This window comes from Coniosporium apollinis (assembly GCF_000281105.1).
Source record: "Coniosporium apollinis CBS 100218 chromosome Unknown supercont1.7, whole genome shotgun sequence".
In the NCBI taxonomy this organism is placed as follows: domain Eukaryota; kingdom Fungi; phylum Ascomycota; class Dothideomycetes; genus Coniosporium; species Coniosporium apollinis.
Window position 1 is genome coordinate 667,961 of NW_006913269.1, and position 22,282 is coordinate 690,242.

Consider the following 22,282-nt stretch of genomic DNA (forward strand, 5'->3'; position numbering starts at 1 on the left):
CATCAAAGGCCCTCTTCTCACGTCTGATAGCAATGCAGCTGATCGCATTGCTTTTCCCTACAGTCAGTTTCTGCTGGAGGTGTTGCTGTTCTCCAGCTGTGGGGTGGCCGGAGGCAGCTTCCCCCATAGCCGAGGCCTGCGTCTGATCTCATCGCCCGGACCCCATCTGAAGCAGCTGGCCCTACGCGCACCCTACATATCTATCAATCCACACATTCCATCTAAATACTGCCTACAATGCGTTCTTAGAGTGAAGACACAATCACAATGATCAAGACCAGCTCCCGGCCTCTCCGGCTGCGTGCGAAACACCCCAGCCAACAGCTCCCCAGCCTGCAGCTTCCCCACACACCCAGGCAGCTACGCTGGTATGCCCAACCTAAGACGAGGCCTCCGACAGCCATCTTCTTCCCAGGTACGTCTTACACGCCCAACAATCGTCACTCGCACTGACATGACCAAGGCCAAGGCGTCCAACGCGTCGGCATGATCCAGCCCTGGCTCGAAGCCTTCCCCTCAACCGTGAAACCCATCCTCTCCGAGATCGACGAGATAGTCAAATATCCGCTCACCAAAGTGATCGCCGAAGGTACCAATGCCGAACTCACCGCAACCGAGAACGCCCAGCCGGCCATCATGGCCACATCAATAGTGATCTTGGCCGTCCTGGAGAAGGACTTCGGATTCAAGGTTGACGAGAGAGTGGATTACACGCTCGGCCACTCGCTCGGGGAGTTCGCGGCCCTCGTGGCCGGCGGATACCTCCAATTCGCCGATGGTCTGAAACTCGTCCGGAGGAGGGCGGAGGTCATGGCCCGCGTGTCGCACGAAGCGAGCCGCGAAATCGGCGGCGAGGTCGGCATGGTAGCGCTCGTTGCTTCGGACGAGACTAGCATGAACACGCTCATTCACGATATACACGATTTCCTCGGTCACGGGTCGGCGGGCTCGAAGCAGGACTCTGCACATCACGTGCCGCCTGTCGAGCAGGTACTCATCGCGAACATCAACAGCAAGAATCAAATCGTGCTGAGCGGGAGCATCGAGAAGATCAAGGATCTGCTGACGCATTTGAGGCAATTCGGTGGGCATGATCCGAGGCATGTCCGGCTGAAGAGTGACAGTCCGTTCCACAGCCCGTTGATGAAGCCGGCGGAAGATCTTATGAAGAAGATGCTGCATACGCCGGGCAAGGACGGAAAAGACATAGTCACCTTTCCCGGAACAATCCCGTGTGTCTCGAACGTCACTGCCGTTCCCTTCAAATCGAAGGAGCAGCTAAAAGATCTTCTTGCAAGGCAGGCCACAGCGACGGTAAGGTGGTGGGATTCGGTCAGGTACCTGCATCAAGAACAGAAAGTGAGGAGGTGGATCGGTATCGGTCCTGGAAAGGTCGGTAGGAACTTGGTGGGTAAAGAGGTGGGAATGAAGGGGGCAGGAAAGGGAGGCGGTGTATGGGGCGTCACAGATCCAAAGGACATCGAGGAGATCCTGCGAGCACTCGAGGAGACTGAAGGGGCGCAAATCGAGTGAGACATGGCATCTCACATGCCAGCTATTTGCGCTTCGCTGGCTTTATAGCGCTACAACAGAGGCTCGCCAGTGCTGGACAATATCCAAGGCGAAACATCCAAAGCGAACAGCGTCTGGCCCACCACCTTCAGAAAGCGACTACTAGTCACCCAATGATATCGCCCACTACAAAAGCACATCAGGCACCAATTATCAACCCAGCATCTAGACGAGTCAGCGAAACCCCATTACCGAACAGCAAATGCTTCGACTCACCGACAGTAATCTGCTGTCCCGTCATCGACCCGTTCTTGGCAATGAGGACATACGCATCAGCACAGTCATCAAGATCCGTTACCTTTTTCAGCGCCGCCTTCTCCTCCATCGCCTTAATCGCCTCGTCCGAATACTTCGAACCCTACGCTTCCAATCAGCAACCTCAAAATTCAGCCCGCTCCAAAAACTCCACACGACCCGCAATCACGACAGCTGCACATCCTACCCCGGGTAAAGAATGACCACCTACCCACTCTGTCAAAAGCAGGCCCGGCAACACAGCATTAACCCTGACCTTAGCTCCCTGCGTCCGCGCCAGACACTTCATCAGATGCAACTGCGCGGCCTTGGTGACCGAGTACGCCATCGAGCTGCCGGACTGCGCCACGCCGGCGATGCTGGAGGTGATGATGAAGACGCCGCCGTCGATATTGGCGTTGAATGTCGGCAGAGCCGCGCGGAGAAGCGCGAGCTGGCCTTTCACGTTTACTGCCCAGCACTTGGGGGTGGTTAGGTGGGTGAGAGGGGAAGAGGGGGAGGAAGGTAGGAGGAGATCAGAAAAGGGGAGACGGGGAGTGGAAAAGGGGAGAGCAGCTAGAGGCGGAGACGTACCTTGTCCCAGTCTTCTTCCGTCAACGCAGTGAGGTCGCCGAAGGTGGAGAATTTAGTCCAGCCCTGTTTCGTTGCACCGCCGGTTTAGCGCCATGGTTGGAAGTAGGAGTTTTTTGCTTGGATATATCGTTTTCTCAATGTCCAATGCTTAGGTACTTACCGCATTCCCGATAACAACATCAATCCCTCCAAACGTGTTGATGGTTGTCTCCACCATCCTCTCACAATCCTTCATGCTGCCCGCATCCCCCTGGATAACGACAGTCATGACATTGTACTTCGTTTTCAGCTGCGTTGCGAGCTCGTTTGCAGGCTCGGCGCGAGAGGCAAAGTTGATGGCGATGTTGCAGCCCTCGGCGGCGAATTTCTGGGCGACGACTGCACCGAGGCCTCTGCATTGTGATTAGTGGTGTGAGACATTGGCGTCGCTGCTCCATAAGAAATGCGGGGTGATTGTGCCCAGAGGTGATATTCGCGACTTGATGCTGTTGAGTGAATGATGATTCGATTATGGACAAAGGGAACATCGAAGATGGCTACTCCATGGTGCCCTGTGTTGCAATACGGACTAAAACGCTTCCGAACTCCAAGCAGGGCTTCAAAGCTGACGTCCACATTCCAATAGCAAGGAGCAGAGCCCATAACATCGTTGATTGGTCCAAGCGGTACAGTATGCATATCCGCTCGGCGCTTGCGGCAAACCGATCAGAAAGTAGACGGATGTTACCCACCTTGAGCCGCCGGTGATGAGAACGTTCCTCCCGTTGAGATTGTATGGCATCTTGGGCGCAGTTCTTCTACTCGTCTAAGCTATGATGTGTGATGTCCAGGCAGTCGTATCTACGAGATATAAGTGATAGCTTGGAGAGTAACGCTGAAGGTAGATATATGCTCTGCACGATATCGCCCCGCGTCCCCCGCAACGGGCTCGGTCTGCCGGACGAGTGTTCGGTGCCACATTAGGGTGAGCTATGATGAACAAGGTTCAAAGCAACAAACTTGAACTGTGTAGAAAACTACAGTCTGCATCTTTTATCTGGCACTAACATTCGAAAAGTACTTTTAACAAGCCGAACCATGCCTGTAACCTCCTACAGCACCGGCACGATCTCCCTACATTTGAAAATCCATGTCATTGTCAAGCTCCAAACCAGCGAATATGTTATCCTCATCCGTCCCCATTATACCGCTCATATCTCCTTCGCCGCCTAGATCAAGTCCTGCATCCACGCTCGTATCAAGCGTAAGACCTAACCCTGCGCCTCCAGCATTCGTAGCGTCTGCAGGCATACCAGACACACTGCTCCGCATCATGCCCGGCACCGCATCCCCCATCTCACCTCCCAGCCCACCGCTCAAATCGATTCCCGCCATCTCAGCGCCCGTAAGCCCAAACTGCTGCTCCAGCGGCTGGTCTGCCGCTGCAGCTGCCGTGAGCGCCGAGACAGCAGCAGCATCCGAGACACTGAGATCGATACCCTGCATCAGGCCCATATCCTGGATGGGCGCCGCCATCTGCGGGACCGCGGAGACCAGTAGCTGGTTCTCGACCATACGGTGCAGGCGCACTATCGCTTCCGCGGCGCCGAGATCCGTCTTCATGAGCTCGCCTGCGTCGTCGAACTCGAGCTTTAGCATCTCGCGAAGGTTCAGCTGCGTGCGTGGAGGGACGGGCGCAGGGATAGGTGAACCGTGCCATTGGATGGGGATGGGACTGTTCTCTGTGCTGGGGGCGCAGAAGAGCGCGGTGGCGACGTCGAGGGCGATGCTGCCTCTGCCGGCTTCTGTTTGCGACTTGGCTTCTTCGATGATAGCGTCCAGCACTTGTTTTGCTCCGAGTAGCTTGATCGATACGTTTAATTGCCGGTTGTCTAGGTTGAAGGTGTGCATCGTGGGTTCCGCGCTCCACGCAACGAACTGCCGGATGGTGCTCTTGAGCGAGTCCTGCAAGCTGTTGGGCGGAGAAGCCCACGACTCGAGATCTGTTATAGATACCGAGGCCGTCCGCTCAAAGTTACGGTGATTCGCGAGCACCTCTAATAAAGGCCCAATGTCTTGCCGCGTAGGCTCTCTCCGCTGGATTTCGCGCAAGCACTTGTCCAGACGAGTCGACATGATGGACAGAATAGTGCTGTGCATAGCCTGGGCATCTCCAGATGTGGGAGTGTGTCGTATCAACTTGCGGAAGACTTGCATAACTATGTCGAGGTCGTTATGGGTTGGCTCAGCGGCGTGAGCGGTCATCCACGTGAGCGCTCCAACGAGCGAAGGAAGCAAGAATGTATCGAGCATATCTGCGAATAATCAGCCTGGAAACAATCTAGTGATGTCTCAAACTGACATTCGAGCCCATTTTTCACTGTGTCAGATCCGATGATGCCTGCGAAACAAGCGGAGACTGTCTGGTCGAAAAGTGTCGGTACGAGCATGTAGAACTCCTGCGGACTGCAAGCAGAGAAAGCATCGTCAATGGCGTCTGCATCGAAGAGGCCGCGCAGCCAGCTTGCGAGGTGCTTGCTCTGCTCTTCGCTGAGTTGATCGATGGGTAGAGCTTCGTGTCCATGCTCCAGTAGCTGCGTCGTGAAGGATTTCGGGCCCAGCCCGATATCAAGGTAAGAGAGCCCGTGTCGGTGGACGAACGCTAGTACCAGCAGTAAGACCGCGGCGAAATCATCATAGACGGGCTGGTGCTCTTCGGATCATATCAGTCGTGTAGTCGGCGAGCGGAGAGTCACACTTACCTTCATCCTCGTCATATTTCCAATCGTCTAGGAGCTGGCAGAGAGGCTGGAGGATGCTTGCTGGCGATGAGTATTGAAGGAGAATGTCAAGCGATCTTGGCCTTCGCGAGAGAGCCCCACACAAGCTCTTGAGAGACATAATCTCTCTTGCATTGCACAGAGTGCGCATGATCTGGAAGAGAGAACATCAGCCGTGTGATGACGGGGTTGGGATTACTGCAAGTCAATACCTCTACTAAAGCGCCAGCTACCGCCCCAACGTTGCCATCCATGCCCTCTAGCCTCCCGAGCAGCTCCTGAGCCTTCTCCGGGTTGGCCTGACACCGAGCAACAAGGACCTCTTTGGCCAATCTTGGCCCCACTGGTTTGCTCGACGCGGATCGCTCACCGAGTATACTCCCGATGCTTGATTCAGGAATCAACTTCTGCAGAGCACAGGCGTAGACGAACTGTTGACGGACATTTGACAATAGAGTATTGCCACCGGCCACATCAGAGCCATGAGAGGAAGAAAATGCATTGAAACCTCTTTGATTGAAGGCCGCAACCATGTAAGTTTCTAGCATTGGCAGAGGTACCACAGAACCCATGGAGGCGTAATAGTAACAAAGCAGAAGGGGTATCTTGTTAACGAAGAAGGAGCGCATAGAGAACAAGGTGTCGTCGGATTCTCCGCGGTACACTGCTTTCGAGAGCGTATCGAGGCCAGCGGTTATCACGTCGACTGTAAGCGATTGAAAGTCGTTCTTAGGAAGTCAGTAGATTCTCATGCTAGGGCAGAGGCACGTCCCACCTTGTACCGGTTCTGAAGGTAACCCGTGATCATGAAATCATCTGTCAGAGGGCGCGTTACGAGCTGATCAGATTAGCAGTGGCCGCAGACCTGGACGGCGTTGAACCTTACCAGGGAGTTGAAGAACAAATACAGGCCGGATGGGGTGTTCATGATGGGCAGGTCAATCACAGTCTCGAGCGGCAAAGGCATGTCATTTAGATCCTTAGCAGCATCCTCTGACATGAGGTGATCCTTGTAAAACAGCTGTAGCCGCGGAACCACAACGACTGATGTCTGCGTTTGCGCTTGTGACAATAGCTGTATGAACTGCGAGACTGAATGGTCCAGGCCTTGTTTGAGATCTGAGCAGTCGATTAGTAATAATATCTCAGAACACGCAGACTAGCTATAGGAAAAAGAGCGGGATTAATTTCCATCGTGCCTAATTTGCATACCTTTGCTGAGAGCCTTGTCGATGAAGCCTAATACCTTTGGGTTCTCCGCCATAGCCGTCACAAGCATACCAAGCGCTTCCCGGACCACGATCGCGTAAGGATGCACCTCTTGGATAGTTCCACTCATTGCATGCAGCACAGAATCCCTCGTGTTAGATGCGGCCAGTGCGGACATCCATTCCGAAACAATGCTTAAGGTCTTTCGTGTCTCTGCTAAAGTTTTGGGTCTCGCTCCACTCATGAACGCCTTGGTTAGTCGGTTCAACACGATTTCTTCTAAGTCCACAGAGCAGTATTGGCGAGCTGTATAATCATCGAGGGGACCGGTAATGCTCTCCAACTTGAGCTGACGGTTCCGGGACTGTATGGAGAGGATGCTGAGCGGATCCGAGGAGTCGAGCTTGTCAGTAGCCAAGAGACGCTCAAAATAAACGACTATGAGCGGATCTAACGCGGTTGTCGCGCCGGGTCCCGGGGTCAGCAGCAGTTCGGCGAGTTGTCTTCCTGGTATTGGATTCTTCTTGTAGAGGTCCTGTGCCAATATCTCGAATTTCTCCGATCGAAGCCGATTCTGGAGACATCGTTTGATAAGGTTGGGCCATTCATTTTTGCGCTCTAGAATTGCCATGTGTCATGTGTAAGATGGAGAGGTTACGTTGACTTGCAGATGTCTCGATAGACGCTTTGTGGCCCAAGAGAGTTTCTTATCATAAAGTAGACAGCGGAGACACTGCGCAAAGAACCATTACTGTTAACACCATCTTCAGGTGTCTGCAATAGTGTAACGGGGTGGAGGGATAGCAATGGAACGCGGCTCTTACGACGAAGTGCGTCTATCGCAAGGGCTCACGTGACCAACTGCACCGCTATGTAATCTTAAATCGAAGCAATATCCGAATAAGAGAGAACCTACAGAGAGCGTGTGATGACCTTCATCCAAACATCTGGTGGGTTTTAATTGACACGGCTGAAGAGTAATCGACCGTGTAGTATATAGTACTTAGCTCTTGCTAATCGAGTCTGAAAATAAGACTAGGAATTGCGGTGTGGGCCCACCGGCCGCGTCGAAGCGCTTGTGCGCCTGTCTACGATACATGTAACAGCAAAAATAGTTTGTATAACTCAGCGGAGCAAGTGCAGTCCACCATACACCTATCCAGAATATATCTGAACGCCACCCTTCCCCCAGCCATGCTATGCAACCTTAATAAACACCGGATGACTCCAAGTTCCAAGCACACTCAATCGCGCTGAGGACGCTCCCTTTGCTCAGGGACGCCGTCGGGCAGGTCGCCCAGCAGGTCAGGTGCGCGAGGTCCGACCATCCAATCCTCCATCGCTAGCCACTGGCTCCAGTTCTTCTCTGCACCCTCAATCTCGGCCAGCTGCACATTCTGTAGCGGTCGCAAGAACGGCACGGTCTCGTGCGGAGACATATCGTATTGGTATTTGACCTTTGCCCAGCCAGCGCTCTTAGCGGCGAACAGGTAGTTGCGCCTCTCGCACTCTTGTATTGGGCCAATGCCCTTCCTCCAGTCGTCTCCGAAGAACCCGTGTAATATGCCCTCCTTGTCGAATCCAGTCACCACTAAGCGACGTATGAACGGCACCAGCGAGACCCAATTGATCATGCCCTGCCGCGCGTTTGGCACGGCGCTATGTCGCGGGTACGCCAGACCAAATGCGCCTGGACCAGCGGCGTGGGGTGGGGTGCCCGATGCGCTGTATAGAGGCTGCGGACTCCATTGAAATGGCAGGCAGATGTTGACGAGTGCGCAGACTGCCTGCACGCTGCCATCGTGTTGTGCGTGGTCAAGAAAGAATCGCTGGCAGCTCTGGTATGCCGGGTGCCACTCGAAGATGTCGAACTGCGGATCGCCAGTCATGCCGCTTGGCGGAGCGTCAGAGTTGCCGTCGAGGCTCCCGAAAGGCATGCGTGATGATGACGCTGGCGGATAGCCGTTGGTGAAGCCTGAGTAGGCCATGGGGGGAAGCGCGTTGTCTGGAGACGTTATGCTGTCGAGCCTCGCGCACCAGCCGGCGTGGCAAGAACAGATAAACCCTGATCGGCAGCACTTGCGCCAAATGCGCGGATCGACGACGGAAGCTTGCGTGTGAGCGGGCCGAGACGCGCGACTTAAGAGGCTAAAGAGCGAGCGAAGAGGTTGCAGGGCTGGAGACGCTGAAGAGATGTTGCTGACCGGCTCTCGCTGTTAACAGACCAGCCAACAAGCCGTCCTTTTAATTCGAGAGCGTTGACTGGCAGCTTCAAAGTGCCGAGACCAGGTCGGTCTGGCGCGTGGAGAGAAACAGTGCGCTACCATAGCGGCTATTTGAGAGAGGAAGGAGTATTCAACAGTGTTGCATGGATGATGTCAAATACTCGGTATGTTCCCCTTGACCATATCCATGATCGGCAACAGGCCGTAGCGTGGCGTTGTGGCGCTGCGCCCCGGAAGCGGTTCGAGAAACCGCACCCTCGAATTGTCTGGGGGAGCAGAGCTCCATCGAAAGGCCGGGACTTCGAATCCGACGCTCTGCCGTGCCTGGTTCGGTGAGCGCGAGTTCTAGCTCAGGTCGTTAGGCTATGGTTGCATCGCTAACAGCCACAATAGCACGGAAGTGTCTCTCGGTGCGCAGGCTGAGGAAAAGGGCTCGTCATTTCGCTACCGAATGCCAGGCGTGCTTGATCAAAAGGTGGACACGAGATCGTCGCCGTCAATAGCTTCCGCTCCTCGCTTTCAGCTAAGGCGCATGACTTCAAGACAAGCAATTTCATCCTGCACGGAACGGATGCACTTGAAAGAGAGCTCGTCTCAAGGTTGCTCCCTGTTCGAGATTCACGGGACTGCAGAGTATCAGTTGCACTGAACCCTTCGGATGCGGCTTGTTGGAAATGTTTCCTCGGTACCGCCCCGTTCCTTGTCAGGGCCGAGACTGGGCTAAACTGGCATTCCCATGCCTTGTGGTTCTGGAGGTCCGGTAGTCATCGACCTCTGATAATCCGCCGAGATAGGTTGATAGGCGCTACAGCTGACAGTGACGATCTTAACGCTGAAACTTCTGCCGCGTCTGTGACTTCATCTCACCGACGAGCATGTCGATCCGGAGGAAATTGCTCCGCCGCTTAGGTATGTAGAAAAGACCCTGCAGCATAAGAAGAGCTATTTCGGCTCAAAAAGCCTCACAGACGCCACAGTCTACTTTATTTCCACTACATCTTGGCATTTAAGTGAGAGGTATGCGCCTCTGTGAGCATTAGGATTCCTCAAAGTCTCCTGGTCACTATCGCAATTCGTACTGTCGTTGCTATCGGTGCTACACTGCTGCAAGACGTCTCCCGCATCCACGCCCTCGGGACCTGCATGAGCGGAAGCGGACTGCAAGACATGCGGGCGTGCATCATGTCCAAGCGGCTAAGCAACTTGGAAGTGTCCGAGCTCAGGGGAGTTCTCCGCGCCAGCGGTCTTCGGTTCTGTACGACTTCGTTTCTCTGGGTCGTGTTACGCAGACTTATTTGCCGTGGAGCTAATTCAGCAGCTTGCTCAAAGGGGGGTCAAGACTGAGGTTGATTTGAAAGGAAGGCAGGCTCTTTATCAAGCAGATCCGAGGCTGGATGCACCTGGCCGAAGTGCGGTCAGCGCTGTCTGTCAACCGGTTGCAGTTCAATACACGTTACGCGGCATAACGCAGCAGGCCTACCAAGCCCCAATTGAGTACCTCAGGCATTGCGTTGGAACGGCAAGCGGGATGACGCCGGTGTCTCCAGACGGGAGTTCGGATTTATGCCGATATCGCGAGTAGTGAAGTCTGTCATCTCTCATGCCAGGTAGCCACCATCCATCTGTAGAGACTCTGGGCCTTACAAGGCATATCATATTCTCGAACTAATCATGGAACTTCCTGGGCAATAAGAGCTTTCAGTGATACTCGAACCATAACAGGTCTCCCCCGGTGCTTCCCGCATAGAATCAAAAGCGCTCCACTTGTGCCGTTTGCCTGCGCTCTTCCGCTCGCAAGAAAACACAGCGCTACATGTATCTTTGGGAACGCCTCCGGCCTCCCCATACGGCCATAGACCAAACAAAACAGCGGATCCCGTTCGATTTCCTGCACTTAAGCCCCGAATCGGTTGATTGGTAGCTAGGTGGGTGACCACTAGCGAACACCAGCTGCTGTGTGTTTTTAGCATTCTTTTTGGCGTCCTTGAGAGCGTAGTGAGCTGAACGCCTCGAGGCTAAAGATGCCACCTTTATGCATATGTCAAACGAGAACTAGGTTGTCCAGGTTCCGCCCGTTGCTGCGTTTTCAAGTTGCACCTCAGCGAATAGTTGGTTACGCAAAATACGTGGACAGTAAAGCCTCATCTGCGCTGAGTTTTCTCTATTTAGTACTGTAATCTGAAGGAACGGGGGTTGAGTCGGCCCTCATATCCAATAATGGACTTCAGCGCGGCACGTACAGCTGACTGACACTACGGATGAATTCCTCTACAGCGGCCGGGTATCATCAACCATCTCCTCCACGGTGCGAGTAATTCTGCTTGAGACACTCTCATCGACGTTCGTCCACAACACCGCCGCGCTCCAATCCAACTTCAAGTTCATCGCTCGGTTCTGGTTTTCCACCCGACTCCGAGGCGTCCTTGACACCGCCGACGACCCTCTCCCATACTCTAACCAGCAGCCCCTTCGTTTTTCTTTCCGCCTCATCCTGGATCCCACCACGCTCCAGTCCAATATCGAGTTCATCGCTCGGCTCACGGGCACCCCCTTCCGAGGCCTTCTCCACGTTGTTCTTAACCTTCTGCCATCCTCTAGCAAGCGCATCTCCCATCTGCCCACTCGGCCCCTCCTGAACGCCACCACGTTCCAGTCCAATATCACGTTCATCACTCGGCTCTAGAGCGCCGCCCGACTCAGCCGCTCTTTTTACGTTGCTCTTGACCTTCTCCCACCCTCTGGTAACCGCACTGTCAACACTCCCCCTTCCTCCTTCTTGGACACCACCTCGTTCCAGTCCCACGTCAAACTCATCTCTTGGTTCTGGGGAGCCCTCAGACTCAGCGGCCTTTTTCACGTTCGTCTTTACCGTCTCCCATCCTCTCTTAATCGCATCCCCCATTTGGTCACCTGGACCCTCCTGAACTCCGCCTCGCTCCAATCCAACGTCGAACTCATCTTCTGGCTCCGGGACGCCCCCCGACTCAGTGGCATGCTTCACATTGTTCTTGACCTTCTCCCAGCCCCTTTTGACTGCATTCTCCATCTCCTTCACCCCGCCCGGATCCCCACCACGCTCCAATCCAATATCAAGCTCATCGCGCGGTTCCTCATATCCCTTCGACTCCGTGACTTCTTTGGCACCATTCGTCAACCTCCCCCAGCCCCTCTTCACGGTGTCCTCCGCCCTCCTCACTCCGTCCTGAACTCCACCGCGTTCAAAGCCGACGTTGTCATCCGCGCTCCGACCGCGGACTTCCGAGGCGTCCTTTACACCATCCGCAACCCTATCCCATCCCCTAGCGACCGCGTCCTCCACCCTCCTAACCCCATCCTGCACCCCACCGCGTTCCAGCCCAACATCAAGCTCATCACTCGGTTCTATATCCGGCCTCTTCTCGTTTATCTCCTCAACCTCACTCCTCAGCTTCCCCCACCCCCTCGCCACCGCCCTCTCCAACCCCTCCCTCACCCCATTCCAGTCAACATCCTGCACCCTCTTAACCAATCCCTCGATCTCGCCGTTCCACCGATCCTTGGCCGTCTCGACAAGACTCGGCCTTGCTTCCCGAGCGCGCGGCGGAGTTGAGGGTGGCGGGGGCTCGGTTAGAGACGTGAGGATTATGCGGGATTGGCGGAGGTAGAGGGATTGGTTTAACCGGTTTTGGCGGTGGATGTAGACGCTGAGGTAGAGGGCGGAGGTTGTGAGGGTTAGACCGCCGATCTGGAGGGAGGTGTGTTAGTATGGGCTCGTCGCCGGGTGTCTCTATACGTGGTTGAGGGCGATTCGTGTGGAGTTGAGGTGGTAACGTACGAAGCCAGTTGCGAAGCCCATGTTGGGCGCGGTATGCGAGCTGTTTGTGTAAACGGACAAAAGCGCGGCACGCGCCTAGATTTGCTTGTATGATGTCGGTCAGCAGTGATTGAAAGCTTCTCAACGCGTCTCAAGCTCGGAGAAGCGGGTTTACCAACTCAATGGCTGACCGCATGTGACGTCGCGTCGAGACGGAACCTGACGGGAAGCTTGGATAGCAGAGGCAAAGGCGGTGGAGCCGCGAAGTGGCAGAAATTCTACAGTAGCAACCCGCGAACCTCACCTCCGAATTCATGAACCATACACCCATGCGTCACGGCCACAGCGCCCCATCACTCACTTGAACCTCTCTTCCGGCTTGTACATACAAACCCTCTTGTACCAAACTTGACCGCAGGCTGCACTCACACCCACCCACGGCCCCTCCACAACCCTCTCCCCTAACATGGCAGGAGCAGCCGCCAAATACCGCCATCTCTCGCGCACGAGCTCGCACCGACAAGCCCTCCTCCGCAACCTTGTAACCTCGCTCTTCGAGCACGAATCAATATCTACAACATGGCACAAGGCGAAAGAAGCGCAGCGGCTAGCCGAGAAGCTAGTCACCCTGGGCAAGAAGAACACGGAAGCCAGTCGGCGGAAAGCGCATGAGATATTCTACGTAAGTCAGCCCCCTCCTCTCCGACAACACACCCCCAAAAACACCCGCTGCAGGGCGATTTCTCAAAGCACACCCGAAGCTAACGCCCCCAACCCCCGGCAGCGTCCCCTCGAGCTCGTCCCCAAGCTCTTCGGCCCCATCGCCTCCCGCTACGCAACCCGGCCAGGCGGCTACACCCGCGTCCTCCGCATCGAGCCGCTAAAAGAAGACCAAGCGCCCTCCGCGATCCTCGAGCTGGTCGACGGCCCCAAAGACATGCGCTTCGCCATGACCGCCCGCACCGTCGCAAACATCCGGACCGCCTCTGCCGCCGCGAACCGGCCCGTCAGCATCAACGACATCACAGCCACCAACATCAAAAAGGCAACGCGGTTCCGGGCGGGCGGGGAGCAGGAGCTGGAGAAGATGGTCGGGGAGATGGAGCAGCTTATGCGTGAGGAGAAGGCGGATGAGGAGCGCTGGGAGGAGGAGAAGGGGGACAAGGAGAAAAAGAGACGGGATAGAGATAGGGAGTTGGAGAAACGGGTTGAGGGGAGGGAGCCAAGGAGGAGGAGCGTGTATCCGGATCGTATGTCGGAGAGCGGGAGAAGGGGATACAAGAGGGGACGGTAGTTGGCTTGCGGGATGTGGGAGATTTTCTGGGCTTGTGTACATCATGCTGGGTTGCGGGATTTGTGAAAGGGTGTGGAGGCCACTTCGAAGGGTTCATGTAGACTACCTTCTGTGTATGAATGCATTGCTGGGAGAACAAGGCATATAGGCGCATATTCCAAGCTGATCGTGAAACCCTGGCTTATAGTCCTGCATTCTAACGGCGATGTAGCGGCAAAAACGAAGCTGCGAGAACGTGCAGACAGCCCTTACTCTCGTCCTGGAAGAATCTGAATGAGAAAGCGCGCCCGATAGCGCGTGCTTGATTGATGATTTCGCAAGTGAAGCTGCATGGTATCTGCGTGGTATCTGCATCTCTCTACCGAAGCTGGCTTTTCCAAATTCTGCACGCCTGCGCCAAGTTGCTTGAACCAAAGAGACTGCCGCCGCTGGCTCGCGAATCAAACCGCCGAAAACAGCTTAACGTACTGTCGGAGCGGGCCGTGTAGGTCAACGGCGAGCATCGCCAACGGTGCGGGGGCTGTGAGACCCAGGCGACAACGTTCCGCGGTACGGAGTGTGACTCAGAGAATTTTAGAGTGTTGGAGGGGCTGGTTTAAGAACCATAGATCGCACACCGAGTACTACGACTCTGGCGAATCGCAGAGCGAGGATACAAAGCCAGAACCAAAAACACCCTATTACCTTAATGATGTTTAGCTGCAACTGCATCGAAGCATGGAAGGCTTACCTGTCTTGGCGTTGCTTTCGTGGAACACCCCGCACCGTGGGCGGTTTTTGCTGAGGAGAATGGAAATGGGTACGCGAGGACCGGATTTCAGAACTCAACGTACCATGGATTGTCGAACTGTTTGTTTACGCAGGCTGCGACAATAACATAGCAGCCTTTCCCTCGCGTCTTCCCCTTTCTCTCTTCGCACACAAACACTTGTAACAAGCTAAGTGCCCCCTTCATCACTCAAAAAAATCTTCATCAATAGCATATCGCTATCTTCATTCTCAAACCACTTTCTATAAAAAGTAGAAATCGAGTCATGGCATCTTGTGCTAACTGGCGCAATAGCTCAGTAGCTGCAAAGCCTCTGCAAGGGGCGGTCAAGCGAATGACCAGGGAGGATATCATTGTAGGAAGTATCGTGAATCTCCCCTTCTGTCAGCTGATCGATCCCTCTTCCCTGGTCTTCAAGCGCAGCCGTCCCTTGCACGCGGATGCCTTTGGCCACCCGATGGTTGTAGCGGAAATTCGCGGCGACAACGTCCTTGCTTTCCCGATCACAAGTTTCCGCGGGACGGCCATTCTGGAGAAATTCCCAAAGGACCAGGCCAGACGGTTGCAGTACCTGGCGATTGAGCATACCCGGACCCAGGCTTCCCACGATGGCACACCTGTCCTGGCCTTCACGGACAAGAGGAGTAAGATGCTCAAGCTCAGCTATGTAAATACCATTGAAGCTATTGAGATCGAGATTGGTAACCTCGATTTCTTTACTAACATGCGTCATGGCGGCGAGCACCGTCTTACTCGGGAGGCAGTAAGAATCATCCAGAGCTGGACCAGTTCCGGGCGCACCGTTGGACCGCAAGGACGCTGGACTCCGACGCCGCCGGCCCCACTGGTGAGGACTCAGATAAGTCAAGCGGCATCCGGACTTGACAGGCGCGAGACGGAGAGGACTCCTCTTGCCGGCAATTCACAAGGTAAGTATGTCGCTCCTTACCAGCGGGCAGCTCGGCGTGTCTCTGGGACGGTCTCCTGCCGGGCATAGCCGGGATCTGGGTCTGGGATCAAGGTAAGTCATACTGCAGATACTGACCACTGGACCTGGCCTTTGGAGATGGCCGGAACCCTTCCGGATTTGTGATCGGGAAAGCAAGAATTTCCGGTACCGCCATCGGATGGCCATGTTCCTTCCCAGCAAAACAAGGTAAGCATGTTGATTCTGAGTGCTCAACAGATGCTAACTGTGCATGGGAACAGGATCACCAGCGGCCCGCTGAGGCGGGCCGCAAGTCCCTGGGATTAACTCCCTGGGGGCGGGCGGAAGCCTTGGGCGTCAAATCCGACTCTGCAGGTCCACGATCCTGTCGCCTGGGTGCTAGCTTGCTGGCAGCAGAGCAGAGCGGTGGTAAGTAGCTGTGTTTGTCATGCGGTGAGGAACTTTTGGAGGCTGCCCCTGAGAACTGGTTTCAGCTGCAGGAGGTCTTGCCCCCTTTCCGATGAGGTTCAGCGCGTGCAATGTCGTCTTGGATCGTCACTCGTAGCACTCGTCGTGATGCGCTCCAGAGCCGTATGTAGAGCTGGGAGACAATAGAACATTTATCATTGAAAATCGCTGCGTGAATCGTGATGCCGACCGCAGATTGTGCCGAGATTTCAAAGCTTTGCCGCCTCTCCGCGAGTAACACAAGATGCCGCCCACGATCTCCAATTACTTCCTGCCGCAGGAGATTCTAGCCCGTGTTGGCCCTCTGTAACCTCATGGAGAGCGTTCAAAACCGGCAATCCGAGCAGCGAGAGCTTTTGCACACACGCAGCAGTTGTTTAGCAGCAATGGCGAGTGCTATAAAACGCTTTTGTGCTTGAGAGGCAGATTTTCCAGCCTCTGCATAGATGCTTGTCGCCCTTTCAAATCTTCAAGCCTGTGTTCTGCCCGGCCACCGCCAGGAACAGGGACACTGTGGCAAGTTCGCGCACACTGGCTAAAATGCCGCTAGTGTCCAGAAAGTTCCTCAGAGCTTCGTCGCTGGTAAGCTTGTCATGAAAACCCCGGATTCCAAAGTGGGGTAGACTCCTATTGAGGCGTTGTGACAAGTACGCTTTCCCGAATCCGTGCGCTTGTGTTGTAGTCTGAACTTTGGAATCGTCCCATGATTGTACGCTCCGTAGGTCGCTAATCACTTCTCGCTGAAGGTTGATCTCGTGCAACGTCGCAATGGATAAGACCAGCCACTTCTCCTGCTCAGGGTGTCCAGTCTGCAGTCTCCATCCAGCGAAGAATATCTTCATTATCTAAAAGCCTGCACACTCACCATCAATCACAAAACAATCGTTATACATACCAACTCCTTATTCATCATCACCATCACTATTAACATCACCATCATCACCGTCATCATGCTTCTCACTCCAACCACCTTCCATACCTCTAACTACGGTCCGATGAGGCCGCACCTCCACACCTGCTGGAGGACCCAGTCACCATCACCATCACCACCACAACAAAGCTCACCACCAGCAGCTTTTGTTGCGAAGCGGCGAAAGCCCCAGATTAAGGGGGAAGACATCGTGCCTGGCGCGATGCTATACTTATCTAGCATCAAAGCACAAAGATGTCCGGCGTTGTGGAGCCGCCTGGTCGCGGAGGACAATATACAAGCAGTCGACCATCCGGTGTTCGTGGTGGAGAAGAACGGCACTAAAGCCGACATCATGATTGCCACATCTTATACTGGACGTGGGCTCGGCGCCACAGCCGATGGCGTTCGCGACTATCACTACCACTTCTCAGTGGCAAGCACAACCGACAAAAGCGACATGATGCAGGCTGGCAATGGAGAGAAGATGAGGGTCTTCCTCGCAGACGGAAGCTCGTTGAAAAGGCCGACTTGCATCCGGGTCGTGCGGTACACTATCGAGTGGCGCCTTCTGGAGCGCTATATGGTCGACAACAAAACGCAGGATATGCGGCTCGAGGCCTCATCAGTCGAACGACTTCATATAGCAGCTCAAACGATCGAGGAGAGCAATGCTGGCGGCCCTCTATTCGCATACGAACACCTTCCACCACTCCCCTCTCATGGCCCAAGCCTTGCATCTTTGATAAAGAAAGCGGGCGGGATTCCGACATTCACGCCGGCCACACAGTGATACGGACCACCAGGCACTCGGCCAACTCGTTAGTTCCTCGTTGCGGCTTGTTGTTTCTGGTTTCGTGTGCAGGGATAGCTTCGGATGGTAATCGCATTGGGATACATGTACATAGCCAAGTCGATAAATGCTCAGTATCAGTTCGATCGCACGATAACCGACCGCACTTCCCTAACGAGTGAGACAGTGCGCAGCGGAGAACGGTCGTCATTGACAATGGAGGAGCCGTAGCGATGGCATTCGAGACGGTGCCTTGGAAATGGGCCCGGATCAGGAAGTCGCAACTGCTATGCCTGCTGCGTTCTTGAGCTTGAGCCTTGCTGCGGCTGCCGAACCTTCGATTTTGGCTTGTTTTCCTCGTCCGTCTTCTAAGGATGGCTCTTCTTCAACCTTCAACTTCTTTGTTCAATCTTGAACTTTGCACTGCGCGAACCATCAACCCTTTGCACAATGTTATCTTTGTCTTTCTTCCACATTGCACATTCCCGACTGCGCTGTCGCAAGTTTTGGACTTAGTCCGACAATGTTCGATTTCGTCCGGAGAATGCTCGACTTTGGTCCGTCCGTGTTTAACTCCGCTCCAACAATGCTCGACAGCGCTTCGACAGTGTTCGACTTCGCCATGACAATGCCTGGGTTCTCGAGTGGTTATATCTTGAGGTCAGTCCACCGGGTCTCCCTCCAGTCCTTCACATAGATTTGCTGATCCAAACATTGTTCAGTACACTTTCCATCGCGACCCTCCAATCCACGATTCAAGAAAATGAAGCAGAATAGTTCGCATCTTCATCGCAAGACCATGTCTCGATACGCAATCGGCACGATGGTGTATGTTCCCGACTGGAACATCCCTGGCCTCAATCTGTGCGGCAATCATCCGGCAATCATCATCAACAGGCTCCCAGGCGACAGATACTTGATCATGATGATGACCACTTTCAACGGTCTCGATGCGGCAACCGGCGCCCGGCGTCTCGGAAAGAGGGAAGAGAACTACGTCCCGATGGCCAACCGGGGCGTCTTCACTCGAGACGGAAGGCCCATACTTCAGCCGACCGCAGACAGTCACTGGCTTGAGAAGCATGGCTTTATCGACGCCAGCGAGATACACAATGTCGAGTCGAGGTATTTGCAACCTCTCAACGGTCAGCTGAGGGTAAGGCTTGATGCTAAATCGTTCCAGCGGCTCCTTGCTATACACCGCGAACTCGAGCGGAAGCGATTGACGGAGAGCTTATCAACCGTGCCGAAAGGCACGACCAAGATGAGAGCCGAGATCCAAGCGGCGTTCAAGGCACAGGTCGCTGAGTCCAGGGCAAAGACGCAGACACTTGCCGCTGGCTCGTAGGCTCATAATGCTGGCCAACAACACGGCGAACTCCTCCGGCGCCTTATCAGCAGGCAAGGCTCATGTTCATGAGCTGCTTCCTCCGGTGCAAGCACCCTTCAACGCAGTCCCGCCATCGTTGGTCTCTCCCGAGTCAGGATAATTCGAGGTTCCTGATAAGCATATCCTCGGTGCAGCACAGAACAGACCACTGATTCAAACAGCAGGCTAAGCGTCTCCGTTATCATCAATATCATACCACAATCTCCATTTTATGAAGCTTTTTCCATGATAGTAGCAAGCTGATCATGGCGAACCCGACAGAGTCAATTGAGTGAGCAGATGCCGTGCCCGGCTCATTCCTTTATCTCTCCACCGCCAAGGCGCAACGATGCTCGTCGTTATGGGATCAGCTCATTGCGGACGATAACACCTTCGGTGGCGATCATCCGGTGTTCGTCATAAACAAGGACAACACCATCGTCGACTTCATGATCGCCGCCTCCTACCCGCGTCCGCCTCGCGGTCTACACTTCGAGTGGCGTTTGCTGGAGCTCTATATGGTCGACACAGAAATCCAGAAGGTACGCCTCGAGAGCTCATCAGCTGACCGGCTTCGTTTACCGGCAAAGATGGTAGAGACCAGCAAGTCTGGCGGCCCCGCCTTCAGCTACGAAAGCCTACCACCCCCAAAGGCCATCAGCATCACCGTATCAGCGTCAGACCTCATGCAGGTGGTACAGCTAGCAGGCAGGAGGCCCAGCTTAGTCCGAGGATAGGAGTCGAAGCCACAGGCAGATTCTCGATCTCTTGGGATCCGTGCTCAGGAACAATGTTGCGTGATAGGAGCATCGAAATGAAAGTACATAATCAGGCTGATAGATGCTCATGACTTCGGTCTGACATGTATGACGGTCGGGTTATTGGATTGGGATTTCCTGATTGGCTTTCGGAGTAATCGAGTGAGGATCAAACCCTAAGGTCAAGCGGATGTCGGGGCATGTATGCGGCTTGTAGCGACCGTAGCGATCATGAGCTAAATTGAAACCTTGCGTCTGTTCCGGCTTCGTGAGTTTGAGTGAAACTGCAAAGCGAATGCAGCCTCGATGTGACTGTGCTGTCTTCGACTCCGGTCCTGATTAAAGCGTGATGACAGATGCGGTGCAGCGCAATGACCGGTAAGAAGACTGCAGCGGAGAGTGCATAGCAGGCGTGGTGCAGCGTTGCAGTATTGGCAGGTGTGCAACACTACCCATGTTTGTAGATGAATACAAAGCTGCATGATCAGAAGGCAAGCCGGGAGAGCCAGGAGAGCCAGGAACACCAAGTGTGTGCAGCAGTATGCGTGCCTGCATTGGCAGGATCAACCTTCCCCTCTGTGCATCAACAAGAACCAACTCTTCCGGTGTTCGTCATTGCAATTCCAAAAAGTGCATGCAAACAAAATCGCAACTCTGCAGCTCGCTATGCAAAGCCAGCGAGACAAAAGCGCAGAGTGCTGCAAGACGCATTGCGTGGTTACGTTGCTATGTTGCCGGGAGCGTTGACATTAAATATGTATTGCAATCCTAAACTTCACTCTCGCTCAGTGCGGACGGATGGGTGTCCCACCTGGAACGTAATGCGTAAAATGTTCGACCGTTCCGGTATTGCACAAAACCGGAAAGGATACGAGCCGCGCAAGGCCTCAAGCCGCGAGGACAAGCTAGTTCGAATCTAGCGACTGAGCCCGAGTACGCTTTTTTGCATTTTGCTCGCTTTGTTCTCGTTCCGTTTCTTTTACAAGCCGTGCTCGCAGTGTTTTCTCTCTGACGACTGATGTCCTGGATGTGCATCTCATTGTCGTCGTAGATATCTGGCGTGGTGTTCATGCTCAGGGGTCAATCTGTATCTCCCGTCTCGCACTAAGACGAGTCCTTCGCAACCAATCCCTGATTGCGGAAGCAAGCAATCATATAATGGAGACGCGGGCTCTGCATCATCTTCGTTCTCAAATTGGTGCAACGCATGATCGGGGTGATGGGTGGGTGGGCGGCCGCACGTGACGTGGTGAGCATTTCGTGTTGTTGTTCTCTCGCGGATCACTCTTGACTTCTTTCCACCACCCAATAACATGGACGAGGACCCGCAGTACATCACCACTCACGTTACGCCGAAGCCCTCGAAGCAGTATCTGCCTTCTGAAACCATCCGCTAGCATATGCTAATGCATGCCGCCAAAGCCTCATGCGGAGTAAGGATACCGCACTGAGGATATGGTATATTGACGGTCAGGCTGGTTTTGGTTCTCCGCAGTTGTGTGTGGTGAGGAATGGGGACGCATTCGCGGTACGTGGAATCTCTCGGAATTCGCTTGATCCAAGTATAGAAGCTGATCTGACTCTCCAGATTGGTGTCATGACTGACGGGAGCCGCTGTATCGGCCTCCACCTGCAATCCTTGGATAACCCTTTGTCCGCCACGCAAAGCTTCAATTGCTCCAGCTCCAACGAAGCAAGCCCGTCCGGCACGTGGCAGTAGGGCGAATGCTGCCTCTTCTAGAGATATCCGGCCGGACAATGCGGGCCCTACGACCGAACGGCTGGACACGATGGGCAAGCAAGCAAGCAGTCGGCAGATCAATCATCAATCGTATCATAGCAGTTCACGGCACCAATCACAACAGCAAGCAAGATTCTGCTAACACAACCTGCAATAGATTGCGCGCATAACTCCGCCGCCATAGTACCAGTTCGCCGCTTCAATCTCCAACCGACGATCGCAGTCCGCGCCTCCGGTCGCTCTCGTTGGGCTCCCTCCTCGCGCTTCCAGTGTCAGGTTTCCAGCAACCAGTCAGCAGCGTGAGGCATAAATAAGATGGGCTGACAATCGCTATCAGCAAGGTGAGGGCGAATCCTCAAAGCGCAAGTGTGGGACCGGCCGTCCAGTCGATGGTTTGCTGCCAGACTGGCTTAAGCCTTGATGTGAACCTGGTGCTGGCAGGTTTGGGGATACGCGTTCTGCCGCCGTCTCATCCCGTGAGCGGTTCGCTTGACTGATATGTCGTCCAAGTGCTTCCTTGCCTCAAGCGTTAAGCGATCTCTGTCGGTACTGGGTCGCCGAAGAGACGCGGCTCAATCTCGTATTCGAAGAGCATGCAGTTCCCTCAGCAACAGCAAGCCCGTACCGGAGGGATTGCCTGCAGTAGTGTCTGCCCCATGTTCTCCGTCCGCCGAGCGTCCTGCCGGAGCACCACGAAGCACGAGTAAGAAATTCCTCCACTCCAGTGAGCTCAGCTTCAGCTCTACCTTGACTCCCAGGCAACGTAAATTGAGTCGTAAGGCGCTTTTAGCTCAGTTCCTACCGAAAAGTGTCCGGATACTGTTGGTACGTTGCCTGCGAGTCACCCCTCCATGGTACTTCCCACG

The 22,282-nt window shown here is 54.4% G+C and overlaps 9 protein-coding genes and 1 non-coding gene across 10 annotated transcripts; 6 read left to right on the top strand and 4 right to left on the bottom strand.

The window, feature by feature from the left end:
- Positions 1-267: 267 nt before the first annotated feature.
- Positions 268-1,533, top strand: W97_02134 (uncharacterized protein; the record flags this gene model as incomplete). Its single annotated transcript, XM_007780036.1, has 2 exons — positions 268-415; positions 464-1,533. The coding sequence occupies 2 exons, from the start codon at positions 268-270 to the stop codon at positions 1,531-1,533; spliced, it is 1,218 nt and encodes a 405-aa protein (XP_007778226.1).
- A 178-nt stretch (positions 1,534-1,711) lies between these two features.
- Positions 1,712-3,181, bottom strand: W97_02135 (uncharacterized protein; the record flags this gene model as incomplete). Its single annotated transcript, XM_007780037.1, has 5 exons — positions 1,712-1,930; positions 2,039-2,287; positions 2,401-2,463; positions 2,561-2,792; positions 3,132-3,181. The coding sequence occupies 5 exons, from the start codon at positions 3,179-3,181 to the stop codon at positions 1,712-1,714; spliced, it is 813 nt and encodes a 270-aa protein (XP_007778227.1).
- A 332-nt stretch (positions 3,182-3,513) lies between these two features.
- On the bottom strand, positions 3,514-6,999 carry W97_02136 (uncharacterized protein; the record flags this gene model as incomplete). The annotated part of the gene is made up of 7 exons (XM_007780038.1): positions 3,514-4,694; positions 4,742-5,092; positions 5,142-5,313; positions 5,372-5,887; positions 5,935-5,997; positions 6,046-6,278; positions 6,372-6,999. The coding sequence occupies 7 exons, from the start codon at positions 6,997-6,999 to the stop codon at positions 3,514-3,516; spliced, it is 3,144 nt and encodes a 1,047-aa protein (XP_007778228.1).
- A 613-nt stretch (positions 7,000-7,612) lies between these two features.
- Positions 7,613-8,356, bottom strand: W97_02137 (uncharacterized protein; the record flags this gene model as incomplete). The annotated part of the gene is made up of 1 exon (XM_007780039.1): positions 7,613-8,356. One exon carries the CDS (start codon positions 8,354-8,356, stop codon positions 7,613-7,615), a length of 744 nt encoding a protein of 247 aa, XP_007778229.1.
- Positions 8,357-10,439: 2,083 nt separating this feature from the next.
- W97_02138 lies at positions 10,440-10,554 on the top strand. The gene has a single exon (XR_552284.1). It is a non-coding gene; the product is annotated as a 5S ribosomal RNA (ribosomal RNA).
- Positions 10,555-10,925: 371 nt separating this feature from the next.
- Positions 10,926-12,428, bottom strand: W97_02139 (uncharacterized protein; the record flags this gene model as incomplete). Its single annotated transcript, XM_007780040.1, has 2 exons — positions 10,926-12,317; positions 12,408-12,428. The coding sequence occupies 2 exons, from the start codon at positions 12,426-12,428 to the stop codon at positions 10,926-10,928; spliced, it is 1,413 nt and encodes a 470-aa protein (XP_007778230.1).
- Positions 12,429-12,852: 424 nt separating this feature from the next.
- On the top strand, positions 12,853-13,680 carry W97_02140 (uncharacterized protein; the record flags this gene model as incomplete). The annotated part of the gene is made up of 2 exons (XM_007780041.1): positions 12,853-13,068; positions 13,171-13,680. 2 exons carry the CDS (start codon positions 12,853-12,855, stop codon positions 13,678-13,680), a joined length of 726 nt encoding a protein of 241 aa, XP_007778231.1.
- Positions 13,681-14,783: 1,103 nt separating this feature from the next.
- On the top strand, positions 14,784-15,446 carry W97_02141 (uncharacterized protein; the record flags this gene model as incomplete). Its single annotated transcript, XM_007780042.1, has 1 exon — positions 14,784-15,446. The coding sequence occupies one exon, from the start codon at positions 14,784-14,786 to the stop codon at positions 15,444-15,446; it is 663 nt and encodes a 220-aa protein (XP_007778232.1).
- Positions 15,447-16,795: 1,349 nt separating this feature from the next.
- On the top strand, positions 16,796-17,548 carry W97_02142 (uncharacterized protein; the record flags this gene model as incomplete). Its single annotated transcript, XM_007780043.1, has 1 exon — positions 16,796-17,548. The coding sequence occupies one exon, from the start codon at positions 16,796-16,798 to the stop codon at positions 17,546-17,548; it is 753 nt and encodes a 250-aa protein (XP_007778233.1).
- A 799-nt stretch (positions 17,549-18,347) lies between these two features.
- W97_02143 (uncharacterized protein) lies at positions 18,348-18,896 on the top strand (the record flags this gene model as incomplete). The annotated part of the gene is made up of 1 exon (XM_007780044.1): positions 18,348-18,896. One exon carries the CDS (start codon positions 18,348-18,350, stop codon positions 18,894-18,896), a length of 549 nt encoding a protein of 182 aa, XP_007778234.1.
- Between the last annotated feature and the right edge of the window lie 3,386 nt (positions 18,897-22,282).